Source organism: Diprion similis, chromosome 10 (genome assembly GCF_021155765.1).
Source record: "Diprion similis isolate iyDipSimi1 chromosome 10, iyDipSimi1.1, whole genome shotgun sequence".
NCBI lineage: Eukaryota > Metazoa > Arthropoda > Insecta > Hymenoptera > Diprionidae > Diprion > Diprion similis.
The window spans coordinates 5,181,399-5,196,887 of NC_060114.1; the positions used below are offsets into that span (position 1 = coordinate 5,181,399).

Consider the following 15,489-nt stretch of genomic DNA (forward strand, 5'->3'; position numbering starts at 1 on the left):
AAGGATGAAACCATATAGAATCGATAGTTTCGTTGACCCTAGACCCAACTAGTTACGTAAAAAAAGCCAGATCATATTATCAAGACATGTTTGATATTGTAACTGAACGTATCTTTTGTTATTATATTACTAGAAATACTATTTTCAGACACTTTACGTCTGGCGTTTGACCTGAGCGCATTTTCAAAAATGTCATAAAATTTAGCCAACTCGTACCATAGGAATTAACTCTAAAATTTCAATTTTTTTGTACGGCTACCAAGATTACCAAAATACTGTTTTCTGAGATTTAGATCTTGCCTATAAAGTTACTTTAATGTTATTATATGTGATATAAAATGAAATAAAATATATAGGTGATAAAAAATATTTTTCTCGGTGCAAAAAATTACGTTAAAATCCCAACTCAAAATGTTGTAATTGGATGAGAAATACCCACAAGCATATTAAACATCCGCCAATTTGATATTGGTATTATTGAGTTGCGTTATCGTATTTTCAATTTATGATCTATCGCGATTGTGAGTTGCACATCTGTAAAATGCCTTGATCAAAATAACTTTGTTTGCGCAACCTTGAAAACAAACCCGTTCACGTTTTTGCTTTTCTTTTTTGGGTTTCATATTTCGAAGAATCGAGTTTGTTTACACAGAAAGAAAAAAAAATCATTTGATAAGTATACTTCCACCGACGACAAGTTGCTAAAACGTTAGGACCATATACGTGATGAAGGAAACTTAATCAACTCGTTTTCACAATATTAACTGTAAAACCTACAAGAGTAAGATTTTTGGGATTCCCGTTTCTTTATTACCTGTCATAAACATGTCAAAACTGCAAGTGAATAAAAATTTGAGCAGTTGATCGTGCACCTGCAATTGCAATAGTAGCATTGACCATACATTTAAATGTAGATGCCACGTGGTATAAACCTGTATGCTAATCCACATTTATATACCTTTGTAATGCATATTACTCGCTAGATTGGAATCAGTAAAAATTTTGTGATTCCCAGTTAAAGTATAAGTATACCACTGAAAAAAACAAGTGCATAAGCATTGAGAATTTAGTAACTATTCACTGATATTTCACTGATTTCCACTGTATATACTCGTACACTGGTTTTCTCCAGTTGGTATAATATTTCTAACTGATTCACATTTAGAAAATATATACAGGGGTCGTGCATAAATGACGTCATCGTGAAATTTACCATTTTTAAGGGTGCCGAAAAACACGTTACAATTTAAGGGTTAAAGAGATGAACGGTACAAAAATTATGTTTGAATGTAAAATAATAATTTGGTTCATAAAATGAAGGATTACCATTTCCCATGAACCGATGAACCGCGACACAACACAAATATTTTGAATGAGGCAATTCTTAGAAATGTAATCCGTATGAGAAATGTGATTACCGGTATATACAGTTTTTCGATTAACGGAAAAAACAAAGGCATAATATTGGTGTTGTGATATTGTTACCGACCGTAGTAGCGCAGCGCGTAGCGTGCGAGACTGCGGAACGGGAGGACCTGACGAATAATTCAAATCCCCAGCCTGTCGAAGACACGGATTTATGGACGGAGCAATCCTTTGCGGGATTAACCTAAAAGACGGAAGGGGACCGATGGTCAGCCATCTTGGCTGGTACTATCGATACAGATATAGTACCTGTACAAACTGTTTGTTTACACCACGAGTGTCTGATAGTGGCATACTCACAAGGAACATCGGTTTGGTGTCTCCCGTCTGATTTCGTTGAGACTCATGATGTATGTTGTAGAACATTGAAAACTAAGTTAACAAAGTAAGGAAATATTGTATTATATAGAAACAGAAAATTGACAAAACTACATAACGAAAACCTGAGAGGAATCCTTCTCAAACCACCGTTACTCGTTTACTTTTTTACGCATATGATGCATATAAACACTTTTTTTTTTAATGTTTGGTTATCATCCAAGAAAATATATTTTCTGAAGACACAAGAGAGAATTTGATTATAAATATAGCTGAGTATTTTTCCTCAGTCAACGCTTCGAATGAAGATATAAACCGGGAGGTGATTTTTTTTACAATAAATTTGACCATGAATTGTACATAGATTGATCATTTAGGTATCTTAGACATTGCGCTGTTTGGACGTAAATAATAATTTAAACTTTAATAAACGATTAGTTTACATAATACAAGTTTTATTTGAATACATATGTATAATCACAAAAATAAATTACCAATTCCACGTAAAAACAATGTGAATCATTATTCTGAGAAATAAAAAGTGGCATAATTGACCCCAGCTAGATGCCATAATTCGTTGGCGTTATATCTTCAGTCAAGTTTAAATGTGGCGCGTAAACAGTGCGAGCTAATATGGCCGACGTACTATCTCATTTACTCATTTTGAGGATGATATTTCGACAGTTAGCGAGTATGTAAGACTCGAATGACAAGTTTGGAATAAGCCATTACGCAAATGGTTTGCAGTCAATGGCCGGAAAGTCTCATCGTTTTAGGTATACACTTTATTCGAACTGATGTCACAACAGGATGCTAATAAACGTACAGAGTATAATGCAAATTCTGAATGATTTTATCGTGATCAGTTTACTTTTCAATCGTAGATCACATAAGATGTTGAAAAGTGCTGTCGAATATTATAGTACAAGGTAATTTTAGAAAATAACTATGTAATTGCAATTCGTAACTCGTCGGTTTGTTAACTATTAAAAAAAAAAAATAGTGTTCGTAAAGAGATCACACGTATTAGACTGTGATTCTTTTTTAGCAGTTTTCAATAACCGAAACTGAACAATTGTTGTTGCAGTAATTGCTACTATAGATACTACGCCATGGGAAAAGTAACTGAAAAATTCTACCATAATAAGAATAAAAAATGTCAATAATTATAAACGAGTATCACTTGATCAAATAAGACATCAGAAATACAGAAAGAGTTGATCATTTTTTCGAATTCAGCGAAAACAGAAACGGAATCTGGAAATGTTCTATCGGCAACCAAAGTAGATGCGAAACGCTGCCAACGTTTTTTTTCCAAACTGTAAAATACACAGATTATGCGTGTTGCGGTAAGTTTTGTAGTTCTCCTATATTCAAAAAGTTCTTCGGTCACCATTTTTTACTTCCGTCACAACCTATTGCTTCAAAGTAATGATGGCCTCATACGATTACTGAGGACACAGGAAAATTCCTATCATTTTTTCATCTCAAACTTTTCGATGCGAACTGCAATTAAACCAGGTAAAGATTTTCCGTGATTTCACAAAAACTCGATCCTACGATAGCGCTAGAGATATTATAATACCAAAGTTTTGTATCAGCGAAAGCGTCAATAAAAGAGCAATCTTTCTGGTGAAAAAAAAAAAAAAAAAAAAAAACGAAAGTATTTGTTGAATGGTACTTAACCGGTCATCTCTCTAGTTAACTGTCAGAGTGTGGACGTTTTTCCACCCAGGCTTTGATTTTCGGTAAATCGAGAACCTTCGCTTTCAGTTGCTTTAGATTATCATACTTCTGAATAACATCTGTCTTTGCCATAAAATTGATGTAGTCCAGCATAGCAACGAATAAGAAATCAGCCCAACTCAAAGCACCACCAACAAAGTATCCGCCATTTTGCTTAACTTGAGCGTCCAGATTTTCAAGGTAGAAGGGGATTGTTTCCTTGAACAATGGACCCTCTTTCCGTTGTTTAGCCGCTTCATCGGTTTCATAATGCCAAGCTGCAATTTCTAAAACATTTCAACAGAGCTCCTAATTATTTCAGTAAACTTTTTTACCACGTGAACATCGGTGATCAGGTCGGTTACTCAACATCCCTGATTTTTTCCCACTTTGCTAATTGGAAAATACGTTTTATGCAATCGTGACTTTGATCATTTATACTATAGAGCTTGACCGTAAAAAAAATTCGGATTTACTTACTGCTTCTGAAATCATCAATGGTGGCAACGATAGCATCGATTTCTAATGCTTCCCATTCGTTTCTACCAGCAAGTCCGAACTGTTTGGCTAAATAACGTGAAATTGCCGTTGATTGATTGATCTTTTTACCATCGACTTCCAGTATCGGTACTTGCCCAAATAACATTGCTAGAATGAATAAAAAAATTACGATTGGTAGGCATTAGTTGAACGGTAAGTGTTGGGTTATATTTACAATCCAGAAAATTGGGTTTGATCGATTTAAACAATGCTGCAACCACAAAGACTCCCATTGGTGTAGCAGTAATAGCGCGCATGCACATCTCTACGCTCAATATAAGTCACTTATGGCGGTATTTATGATGTGAAAAGCTGATTCGAATGCAGCCCATAACTTTGGGCGGTAGACGAGATCATTCATGAATATTTCGTACATTACAGATAACTTTTCATACCGTGAATTGAGGACGCTTTTATGGATTTTCAAAATTTATCTTCAGACATTGCTCAATGAGTCCAGAAAATCATGGATTCAACTATGATCAGAGCTTGCTTTAACGTCTATACAAGAGTATAAACCACTGAATGAAAAATCGAACTCATCGATATAGAGAAAAGATAACATTGGTCGATTTCTAGATGAACTTTATTAGACTGCTTTAGGCTTCGATCAAATTGTACTAACTCAACTTTACACGGAGAGATATTTCAACTTACAGGGTTTCAACTTGGGCCAATCTTCGCGATTGAAGCGATAATCCACGAAATCGACCCCTCCATAGCTTAGTAGAAAACGAATGGGTTCCGCCACGCCCTTAGTAGGGAAATAAGTCAACTTGTAGGTGGGCATTATTCTGGAAAAGGCAAGTAATAAGAGTGACGGAGTTTATGGGATTCGAGGTGAACACAATCTATAATGACGAATGATATGGCAATAACGTAATACTGCTTTCACATCTGTTCTTGCTCTAAATAAACAGTCTTATTTGATAATGAACAACTCACTTTATTCAGGACCAGAGAATAACTGATACTGTCGGTTAAGACGGACCATACGTTACATTTATTAATACCATATACGAAGGCTTATCTTATCAATGTTTGAAGACTTATTTCATAGGTCAGTAAAAATAGTTTGGTTCAATCAGTGCGGGATTATCTGTTATACCATTTGTGATGTTATCAAAGTCAACCACTGAGGAACTTTCTTTACAGGTAGTTTCAAACTGTGGCATCAAGCAGATACTGGTTTTGGTTAATCTACATAACAAAGTAACGAACTTTGTCTATCACGCATAAAGATTATAATTAACGTAAAGCAGAAAATATAAAAAATTGGAAACATCTTGTGTATCAGTCTTCCATCATACGAGTTCAATAAGTATGCTTATTACGGTTGAACGTTGTATGCATATGACTACAGTGATAACTGTTCAAAATAATTACCAAACAATCATTCTTTCAACGGCAGATCTTGAACGATGTCAGATTAGTTTGTACATTTCTTTGCGCCTTCAATCATTCGCCTTAGACATTACAAACCCAGGGAAATTGAATTGATCTAATTGGATCAAAATTTCGTCTGTTTGATCTGATCTGATAAACATATGATGTCATATGACCCAATTCGATCTATAAATTACATATCGATAGATCAGATTAGATAGGAATAAAATTTGGATCCAATTAGATCTGTTAATACATTTTTCCCGAGCCTGTTGCTACTTTAATTCATTTGAATCCCAAACTACAACGTACCATATTATTATTCACATCGTTCGTCACTGTTCAACGAACCGTTAAACTATTCCTCCTGTAACTATAATAGGTAGTGTTAATTTCATCTACCTGTTTAAGTTGAGGTGGTTTGAATTTCCCGCTTCTTTGTCCTGTCATCACATGATGGCAGTTTTACTTGCAAACAGGTAATTGGCGAACAGGTTGTTTCGCCTGCAGATAGACAACCCAACTTTCACCCATGTGGATTCCCCTAATTCCAGTAGTTTTTTGAACCCAACGCTGAATCCTGCGTACGTGGAGAGAAGGGAGAGAACATTAGAGCCCCAATTGAGATTGAGAATATTCTAGAACTCAATTGAGCGTGATTTCACGTCCTTTATCTGTAACAAGCGATTCCTGAATATAGGTAAGTAATCCAGGTAATTTAATACTTTCCGACGCATTATCAATATTCTCTTGTTAAATTATTATCAATAATGTTACTGTACCGTTATATTATATGCTTGTGAAATCATTGAAAACTGAAGCCGGCACAATTCTAACCTATTATTGCCGGGGCTTCCGATGGATGAGATTGAAGTTAGTAACGGAACGTTGGCAGAAAAATAACTGTTTTACAATTTCAAATAATTGTCCCTGGGGAGTTGAGATTGTAACGTAATTGCGAATTGTATATATATATATATATATATATACACACATAAAAAATATGTAATAATCGTTACATAATTTACAACTTTGATACATATATCATAGAAGAATGGAACAATCGTATATATTTATGTATATTCGATGATGAATCAACGTTATTAATTATATAAGGAATATTGTTATACATAAACATCGATGCAAAAAATGATAAAGTATCATTTGTGGCTACAATTAAAGTTAAATGTTATTTGTTGTAAAGAACATGACAAATGTCATAGGACGTAGTCATAATTTGAACAATGAACATTTTATGAATTTTCAACCAAATTTATTCAATTATATATAATATATCATTCATACTCATATTTTACAAACTTTAACTTTACTAGCTGAAATCTCATATTATATATTGAAAAGGTTCAAGGTTGGAATGTCGGAAATTATACATAAATTCTCTTCGATATCCAACGTTACTTTTATGATATAAAAATGGTACATTAGTATCATTATAGTACACTACAAGCGGACTTTTATTACTGTTTTCAATTTTATTCGCTAGGCTTTAAAAGGATCCGCGTCGGGTTTAGCTTATCCTTTTAAAATTTCAAGCCCTACGCTCAACATGACATTATTGTTTGAAGAGGTTAGAATTGATCAAAGATTAAAATGTTATACATAGAAATCGATACGTTACTTGCATTCTTTACCAAAACTATTATTAACGTTTCTTAGGTAATTTTTCTATCTATATTAAAAATGCTTCAAATTATAGTTTTCCCTCTTCGAATAGCTGATATCAGGTAACCTGTTGATAACTGAGAAAAAATGCCTGTTCTACCTATTATCATCTTATGTAACATGTTTACTCGTTACGTGTAATTCTAACGGCTCAACGCTTCACTTTATAATCCCAAACGAGTAGCTATTCAGCTAAGGAAGATAAATTTTTCCATTCCTACAGAATTTATTTTTAGTTTCAGCAAAAAAAACACACCTTATACAAAAATCTTATACTTTCACTTTAATTAATTTCTCTTTATAATCCTGAAATAGTCAGGAATTTTGGCTTTACATAAAAAAATCATGCAAAAGTCCAGGAATTTTGTGAAATTTCTGTGAGAACTGAAATTGGAAACTCAAACTTTGACGTCCCTTCAAATGAAAAATAATAACAATATGAGTAACGTGCAAGGTCTAAAATTAACAAAATATAATTATCATAACGAATAATTGAAGTTCGTTGTTGATTATTTTAATCTTAAGGTACGTATAGTTTTTTTTTTTTTCCTGACACATAGATATCACACGAGCGGTTATTCAACCTACTTTAGGCATTATACTAAGGCCTCATATATTCACGATATGAAAAGAGAGCGGTAATAATATTACCTCATTACAAACAAGATAAAACCGAGAATTTCTAATAATTAGGCATAGTTATTCAGTATTCAGAAATACCTCGCAATGATAACAGGGAAAATTTTTATAAACCGTAAGTTAACTATAAGCGTAATTGTAAAATGATTTTTCATGTAGTTTATAACGATTATTTGTTAGTAATCCTGAAGATTGATCGGTTTATAAATCAAATTTCATTGGTTATTTGATCATTTGGACTAAATAAAACAGCATCTCCTTCAATCTTCTATTTAGATCTAACAGTTTGTAAAGTTCGTGTTTTGTATACGCTGATAACGTCACATGTGATATATAGAATTATTTCTCTTACTGATTGAATCGACTTATCTCTCTTGACCTATAAAATAAAGTGTTTGAACGCGGATGGGATAAGCCTAAGAAAAATTTATTAATGAATGTACATGTAGTCTAGAGTAGCAATTTAAATGAATAAATAAAGGCGTATAATCCATCTTGATGGACAGTGTCACTTGGTATCTCTGCCCAAATTCAAATCATTCTGTTTTTATCAAATAATACTGTTCAGTCAGCGTGAGGGCAGATATGAAAACAGCATTGGGTTAATTTACATGTCGTTCGTCATGAAAATTGTGTTTATCTTGAGTTCCATTCACTTTGTAACTCCTATTATTTGCTTTTTTTCAGAATAATGCCTACCTACAAAGTGACTTATTTCCCCATCAAGGGTTTGGCCGAATCCATTCGCTTTATACTGAGCTATGGAGGTGTTGATTTCGTGGACGACCGCTTCAACCGCGAAGATTGGCCAAAGCTGAAGCCCTGTAAGTTGAAACATTGCTCGGTTTATAATTGAGTTCATGATAAATTTTGCGCAATTTGAGTGTGTATTGCAATCTTTGTGGTTGCGACAGTGTTTGAAATATTCAATCTGAAATTTTTAGGACTGTCCATAGACCGCAATATTTTGAGATAAACCAATGACTATAAGATAAAATTTTACTGTTCTTTCAGCAATGCCATTTGGGCAAGTACCAGTGCTAGAAGTTGATGGTAAAAAGATCAATCAATCAACGGCTATTGCACGCTATTTGGCTAAACAATTTGGAATTGCTGGCAAAGATGACTGGGAGGCCATGGAGGTTGATGCTACTGTCGCCAACATTGATGACCTTAGAAACAGTAAGTATTAGCGTGTACTAAAGCACAATTAAAGATTTCGCAATTTTCGAAATGTAAAAATCTCCCCCGTTTCTATATATTTCTCGATGACGTCCTTGTCATGGCTTGTATTACTAAATTATTACTGTCTTATATGTCAGGACGAGTTTTACTTCTGGGAAAATTGAAATTTCAAAACTCAAAGTTTCACAAAGTCCGTCCAAATGTTAAAACGAAACTTTTATCGTTAAGTCTTAAAAAATTTCACGGTTTGTTATTTATCACGAATTTCTTGCGATGTTCTAGAAATCGGAGCCTGGCATTACGAAGCGGAGCCAGCAGCAAAAGCATTGAAAGAGGGCCCATTGTTCAAGGAAACAATCCCGTACTATCTGGAGAAATTAGATGAGCAAGTTAAAAACAACGGCGGTTATTTTATCGGTGGTGCTGTAACTTGGGCAGATCTTACTTTCGTCGCCCTGCTCGATTACATCAATTTCATGGCAAAGGGGGATATACTTGAGAAGTATGAAAATCTCAAGCAACTTAGAACAAGGGTTCTCGAATTGCCGAAAATCAAAGCCTGGGTCGAAAAGCGTCCGCAAACCGATTATTAAACACGAATATCACTCACCGATATTAACCCACCGTGCACGAATCCATATAAAAACATCATCGGTTTATTTAAGTATTCTTTAAACACTTATAAATATAATAATATACTTAAAAATATCTTTGCACCTAGAATATCAAACGAATTGACCAATAAAAAAGTATTCAATATTTCTGTACTCTATGTTTGTTATAATATTATGATGTAATATCAGTCAGAATAAAAATTTATCATTAAAAAAATTACCGACCATTAATTACGTACCACTTCCCGTGAATATTCATCAAGTCCCGTTGTAGTGTTCTCAAATCCCGGAAATATAGCCAAAAATAGTGTTTATTAATTTCAATGAAAATTCGGATTACGAATCGGAAGTATAAAAAAAAAAAAAAAAAAAAAACTGGCGGTGCTAATATGGCACAAAAATTGTTCTGAAATGTTGAATAATCTTTAAAAAAAAATTTTTTCCAATTACAAACGCTGATTGCAAACAAAAAAAAATTTCCTAAACACAAAACGCCAGATTCAATATGGACGAATACTTTGTGAAAAGTTCATTCTATTTGCACGCAATTCAATTTTTGCGAATTTTTAAGGTTGGTGATAATGAATTTAATGCCAAATTTTTATAAAATGCGTTTCAAAATAATTTTGATAAATAGATCACAGGAAAAATTTGACGATATTTTACATAGGAAGACTGGGGAAGACGAGGATTGAAATAAAGTAATTAATCACTATTACAATAATAATGAGCGTTCATTTCCCTGTAATTTTTCAAAGAATATGCTATCCAATCTATTAACTTGGCTCCACTTTCTTTTGAAATCCGATACCCATTCGACACCGACATCTTTCAAATTTTGTGGCCAAACGTATGGATGCTTGAATTTATTTGAAACCTCTGTTTCAACAATGTTATTCACTACGTTAATGTTTTTGTTTAATACCTCTCAAAATTAAAAAAATTTCCTTGCGTAAGAAATTTCTGCTGTATCATTCGCAGGTTCTGTAAAAATTCTTACAAGTAATATTTTAAATGCGATAATTACGAAAAACTGAAAGTAGAATATAGGCGGAAGGAAGCGCATCTACACATCATTGCATGAAAATTATAACAGAATCTGAGTAGGCAATTAATTTTTGGATAAGTTTCGAACAAATCTTTGTTCAAAAACTTCCATTTAGTTGCAGAGCGGAATCTAATAGAACTTTTAACTCATTGCTTTTTGTATAATGAATTTTTATAACGTGAATCAGAAAAATACAGCTACCTTTATTATTAATTTACTGTCTGATATATTGTTAATAACAATTTCGGATAACACATTCATATTGCACTTACTTTCTGGAGAAGAATCCATTTCACAGAATCCAAATCGGTCAACTTTTCACCAATCTATGCGTGTTTAAAACTGATCAATTTTTTGGCGCGTCACAAGCTAACGAAAGAATGAATTGAATTCGCACATCAGGTAGGGACACTTGCCTATCCAGGGTCATAATAATACTATGCCGTGTGTCCATGAGATACGTGCGCAACTTATGCGCGTGCGTCAAGTCGTTCGGATTTTATTGGCAGACAGTTACCGCCCGATTGAGCACCCGACGCGATCCCAATTACGACTGCCAGAAAATGTCCCTAGGAGCCCACAGCTAACGGTGCTCCCTCTAGGGACATTTTCTGAAAGTCGCGATTGGGATCGCGTCGGGTGCTCAATCAGGCGGTAACTGTCTGCCAATAAAATCCGAACGACTTGACGCACGCGCATAAGTTGCGCACTTTCCTCATGAAACATGGTACGAACCCCTACACTGTCCCAACAGTAAAAAATCCCTAGGAAACAAAATTTTCTTCCTCCAGCTTTTGCATAGCTTTTCGGAATTTGGGACCAACAGGCGCCGACAGAAAAATATTTTTCAATTTCCATTTGTCCGACAATCATGTCCATTATGTGTATAATATTTATACAACTTTTAGAATAACACTACTTTTTATGCTTATTAAAAGGACAGGTTGGTCAATTTATAATGTAACAGCCTCGATAATTGAATGAAGGCTGGAAAATACATATAAAGGGAAGACAGGAAAAGAGTTTTCATAATTTTCGTTTGAAACATGTGAATATTTTTAGTAAATCACATGAAACATAACCTCTGCCTAGTCTTTTAGTTTGCTTCGCCTGTGAGATTACATTCGAATTCGAGTTTTTCTGTCAGATATTTGCATAACTCGATAGTTGACGTTAAGCTTATACGCAATCCGTGCGCTGTTTCGGTATTTAAAAATTCATCCGCCGTTATTTCGCCGTTCAACTTTGCGAATTCCCAAGCATTTAGCCATTTCAAACAATTGTCCAATACCTAAAAAAGTAAATAAATAACACCACAGTAAACTAATGTATTTTAATGTATTATACATGTTATCAGTTTCCTTGAGAGCTTACCTCGAGATTGGCAGAATCAGGAGTAAGTCCTTGAGTTGAAGTGTTAAACTTCAAAGCATCGAATATGTCATTCATGCGTTTGCAGAATGTAATAGTCTCTTCACATCCGATTAATGAATCACAGTTTTGATCCAAATAAAATTTGAGCCCGTTTGCCACAGAATTAGTGAACACCTGAATCAATCCATCAAAAAAGTAACTATAAATTGTAATTACACTAAAAATTTGACAAAACCTGAGAAAATCACCTGTGCTGCAAGACAGTCACACAATTGTAATGTGTTATCCAATTTCACGTGATTCTGGGTGATTTCAGGACAAACTCTAGTCTTTGCTTCATCACTGTCGAGAATGAATAAAGCCTGGATATATTTCCACTCGATGTAATTACTATGAGAATTTATCTGAAATAAAGTTTTTGAGGATGGGCATACAAAAAAAGTTTTTAGCACAGCATTAATTCCTGTTCAACTTACGCGCAGTCGTTTGTTATCATACAGTCGATCCCTTACGCATCGTATCAAGTGCAATACGTCAGAAAATACAAAAACTCTGCGGCTCTCGTCGATAGGGTGTGTAAACCATGATTTAATATCATTAGTCGAGCCTTCGACACCCAGCGAAGACCAAACTTTCTTACTCATCATCATACCGTCACCGATAACTCCATGAATTGTGACTCCACAGTCTTCTAGGCACGCGATTGCTTCGACAACTAGTTTGGATATTTGTTCACCTTGGAGGGGATCTTTGTCGGTGAAAACTGCAATGGGATGAGTCTGTTTGTCCGTCAATGATTGAAACATCAATACAACACCATGCGTCGCTTGATCATTGACACTTTGAGATTTTGGGATGTCATTTCTGAAATCCGATAAGCTGACATAGGCTGGACTTTTTGCAGAAATTTCCATTGGATTTTTCATGTCAAGATCGTTCAACAAAATCAGACCGTCGAACTCAAGACCCTTCTCTTTTAGTCTATCAAATTTACACTTCAGTACCTCGCCCAAATTTTCATCCAAGCCACATTTCATGTTTGCCAGAGAAAAATATCGACGAATAGTTTTTGAACAGGGTAACGGCAGAAAATTATTCACCCTTAAGAACTCGTACAACGACGGCGACTTTATGTTCAACAAAAGACACTGCATTATCCATTCGTTCGAATAACGTCGGCCATTGGATTTTGTTGCGGAAGCGGCTGCGATTATTTCATTCAGTGTTATTCTTTGAGCAGCTGGGATGTTGAGTTTTGAACACTTTTCGTCAAATGATTCCTTGCTGATTTTGGTCAACTCCTGGGTCTTTTCGACCAGCGAATTCTTCAACAATTCTCTTTCGCCCATGATTCGTTTTAATTTAAGTTTTTGACGCTTCAATTTCTTCTGCAATGCCAGCAACAAGCTTTGATCAATCGGATTCATAGCCTTTCGCATACGTCGTATCGGCTGATCATTATTGTACCTGGATTTTCTCTGAAAAGCAATTTTCCGCAGCTTTATACAACTGCAACATCGCTTCGTCTTTGATATCAGAGAACAATTATCGCTGTGCAAATCACCGAAATAATCTCTGAATTCGTTGTTCAGTTCAAGATACTGAGTTTCGACGTTTCCTAAACCTCCACACAAATTGATGTTCCCAAATTTGTTCAAAATGTTGGTCAGTTCGATTTTATCTGATAAAGTTTCTTGGAGTCCGGCCTTTTGCGCTTCTGCAATGCGCCCCGAAACGAAGTATCGTATTCGATTATTAACATCGATTGTGATATATTTATCAAAGATCGGGTGATGCACATCGTTTTTTTTCATATATCGTGTGTGGGCGATTGTTACGCACTGCTTGTTTGGAGAGAGCTGATTTATAACGGTCCAACTTGTAGGAATTGAGAAGTAATTTTCATTGGTTTTCAAAATATCTTCAACAAAAAAATAATATGTTTGAATACGATATTTTTTGACAAGTGATTCTTTTCAACAACTGGAATAACGAGAATCTGAAATTTTGTTACTGATAAAGAGTATTTTTAACAAACCTTGATTGATTTTTGAAGTAAATGCAGTGAAAAAATTTACAGATTCTTTTGGTTCTTCCGCTATTTTAGCATGATTGACAGTGACTAGTTCGGAGTCTTCGGCTGGACAAACTTTCGTTTCATTTTTCAGTAACACAGTTAGATACTTTCCAGTCTGTGAATAGGATGAAAGTGATGTTTTCACATTTTCAATTTCTGTTTGTGGAAATTTTGGCAACAGTTTTTTTTCCTCCAATTCTTCGAGGTTGTCAGTAACAATTGACGTTTCCATGGCTTTGGATGACTGAGAATCATTTTCCTTGACTGCTGTAATAAATTAAGGAATTAATTTATTCAATTGGTGATTGAAAAACGTTGTAAATTTTAGGAATCTATATCTGTTTAAAAGTATGTATACACACATACTCGAGTCGGAAAATTCATTGCAATTGGTGACTGACGAAAAGGATTGCGCATTTTCATCATCAGGAGTAAATATCGACGGAACAGCCTGATCCGCCAATCGAGGACACTTGAAGGGAACCTTTTGAGTAAAAAACAAAACGTCCATTTTTTAACAAAAAAACAAGCGCATGGTTTTCAGTTGTGAGAATGAAGTTGGTAACATTAATGTAACATCGAAAAGAATCACTAAATTGCAACTGTACAATGGATTTGAAACTTTTGCAATTAAAACATGGAAGACATATTTTGCTTATAACAGTTTACTGAATTCCAGACAATTCTAAAGTTGCCAAAAAACGTTTTTTCCTAAAAGTATATCATCGTATTAACGTTACAAGCGTCAATCTAGCGTCAAAATTAGTTGAGAATAATAATGAGGTCGCAGAGCAAAAAAATCCCCAACTATTTCAAGTTTTTTAGTTTCCCGGAGATGTGGAAGCTCTGAGGTAATGTAACGATGAATTTTTTGGGAATAATTGTCATTTTGCATTCTTATTGTTAGGATTGTCTCAGTTTCAAAAAATATTAACGAAACAAGTCAAGGTCAGTTAATAAGAAATTCAAAAATGGTGTTTTCTTCTCTTTCAATGTTTTGATACGTAAAAGTTACCAACTTCAACCGTGTTTAATTTGATTCTATAACAAAAAGTTGAAAACTATAGAGGATACCTACAAATACACACGACGAACTTACATCTGCAATTTTTCGACCACTCTGATCGAATCTAACATATCTTCTAACGATATCTTCTTCTCTGAAATGTCTTTCACAGACAAATTTCGTCGCCGTTAAACGAACTCCCTCCGGCAACACCGCCTTCCATTTATCAAACAATTCAACATTCGACGGTGCTTTGAAAACCGAGCGTTTAACCTTAAAACTTTTATAACCAGTTTTGCACTTCGGCACAACACAAGACCTGGGCATTTTAGATATAACTACAAGCTTTCGTTACAAATTCATTAGTTTCTTCTGCCGTAAATCGACGTGAAACTTACACTCTCGCTGCACTGAAATTTGAGGTTAGCTTTAAAGTTTACTTTGACAGCTTTGACAGTAGGCAGACTAG

The 15,489-nt window shown here is 34.6% G+C and overlaps 3 protein-coding genes across 6 annotated transcripts; 1 reads left to right on the forward strand and 2 right to left on the reverse strand.

The window, feature by feature from the left end:
- Positions 1-2,738: 2,738 nt before the first annotated feature.
- On the reverse strand, positions 2,739-5,921 carry LOC124410911 (glutathione S-transferase-like). 2 transcript variants are annotated; one of them, XM_046889636.1, is made up of 4 exons: positions 5,797-5,921; positions 4,666-4,802; positions 3,949-4,116; positions 2,739-3,755 (listed from the first exon to the last, which is right to left on the reverse strand). In XM_046889636.1, exons 2-4 carry the CDS (start codon positions 4,796-4,798, stop codon positions 3,445-3,447), a joined length of 612 nt encoding a protein of 203 aa, XP_046745592.1. In that variant the 5' UTR covers positions 4,799-4,802; positions 5,797-5,921; the 3' UTR covers positions 2,739-3,444. The 2 variants fall into 2 exon arrangements, with proteins under 2 accessions (XP_046745592.1, XP_046745593.1); XM_046889637.1 differs by lacking the exon at positions 5,797-5,921 and adding an exon at positions 4,954-4,983.
- A 47-nt stretch (positions 5,922-5,968) lies between these two features.
- On the forward strand, positions 5,969-9,804 carry LOC124410910 (glutathione S-transferase-like). Of its 2 annotated transcripts, none has more exons than XM_046889634.1 (4): positions 5,969-6,094; positions 8,404-8,540; positions 8,731-8,898; positions 9,184-9,804. In XM_046889634.1, the coding sequence occupies exons 2-4, from the start codon at positions 8,408-8,410 to the stop codon at positions 9,492-9,494; spliced, it is 612 nt and encodes a 203-aa protein (XP_046745590.1). In that variant the 5' UTR covers positions 5,969-6,094; positions 8,404-8,407; the 3' UTR covers positions 9,495-9,804. The 2 variants fall into 2 exon arrangements, with proteins under 2 accessions (XP_046745590.1, XP_046745591.1); XM_046889635.1 differs by lacking the exon at positions 5,969-6,094 and adding an exon at positions 7,707-7,831.
- Positions 9,805-11,595: 1,791 nt separating this feature from the next.
- Positions 11,596-15,489, reverse strand: LOC124411225. Of its 2 annotated transcripts, none has more exons than XM_046890220.1 (7): positions 15,114-15,489; positions 14,381-14,498; positions 13,975-14,278; positions 12,414-13,863; positions 12,186-12,341; positions 11,938-12,111; positions 11,596-11,854 (listed from the first exon to the last, which is right to left on the reverse strand). In XM_046890220.1, exons 1-7 carry the CDS (start codon positions 15,345-15,347, stop codon positions 11,660-11,662), a joined length of 2,631 nt encoding a protein of 876 aa, XP_046746176.1. In that variant the 5' UTR covers positions 15,348-15,489; the 3' UTR covers positions 11,596-11,659. The 2 variants fall into 2 exon arrangements, with proteins under 2 accessions (XP_046746176.1, XP_046746175.1); XM_046890219.1 differs by having other exon boundaries at positions 13,975-14,281.

Excerpts from the sequence above, each read along its gene's own strand:
- LOC124410910 (XM_046889634.1), top strand. The coding sequence starts at position 8,408 with ATGCCTACCTACAAAGTGACTTATTTCCCCATCAAGGGTTTGGCCGAA. Across the intron at positions 8,541-8,730 it reads TTGGCCAAAGCTGAAGCCCT|CAATGCCATTTGGGCAAGTA; the intron begins GTAAGTTGAAAC and ends CTGTTCTTTCAG. Across the intron at positions 8,899-9,183 it reads CATTGATGACCTTAGAAACA|AAATCGGAGCCTGGCATTAC; the intron begins GTAAGTATTAGC and ends GCGATGTTCTAG.
- LOC124410911 (XM_046889636.1), bottom strand. The coding sequence starts at position 4,798 with ATGCCCACCTACAAGTTGACTTATTTCCCTACTAAGGGCGTGGCGGAA. Across the intron at positions 4,117-4,665 it reads TTGGCCCAAGTTGAAACCCT|CAATGTTATTTGGGCAAGTA; the intron begins GTAAGTTGAAAT and ends TATTCATTCTAG. Across the intron at positions 3,756-3,948 it reads CATTGATGATTTCAGAAGCA|AAATTGCAGCTTGGCATTAT; the intron begins GTAAGTAAATCC and ends GAAATGTTTTAG.
- LOC124411225 (XM_046890219.1), bottom strand. The coding sequence starts at position 15,347 with ATGCCCAGGTCTTGTGTTGTGCCGAAGTGCAAAACTGGTTATAAAAGT. Across the intron at positions 14,499-15,113 it reads GTGGTCGAAAAATTGCAGAT|GTTCCCTTCAAGTGTCCTCG; the intron begins GTAAGTTCGTCG and ends TTTACTCAAAAG. Across the intron at positions 14,282-14,380 it reads CAATGAATTTTCCGACTCGA|CAGTCAAGGAAAATGATTCT; the intron begins GTATGTGTGTAT and ends AATTTATTACAG.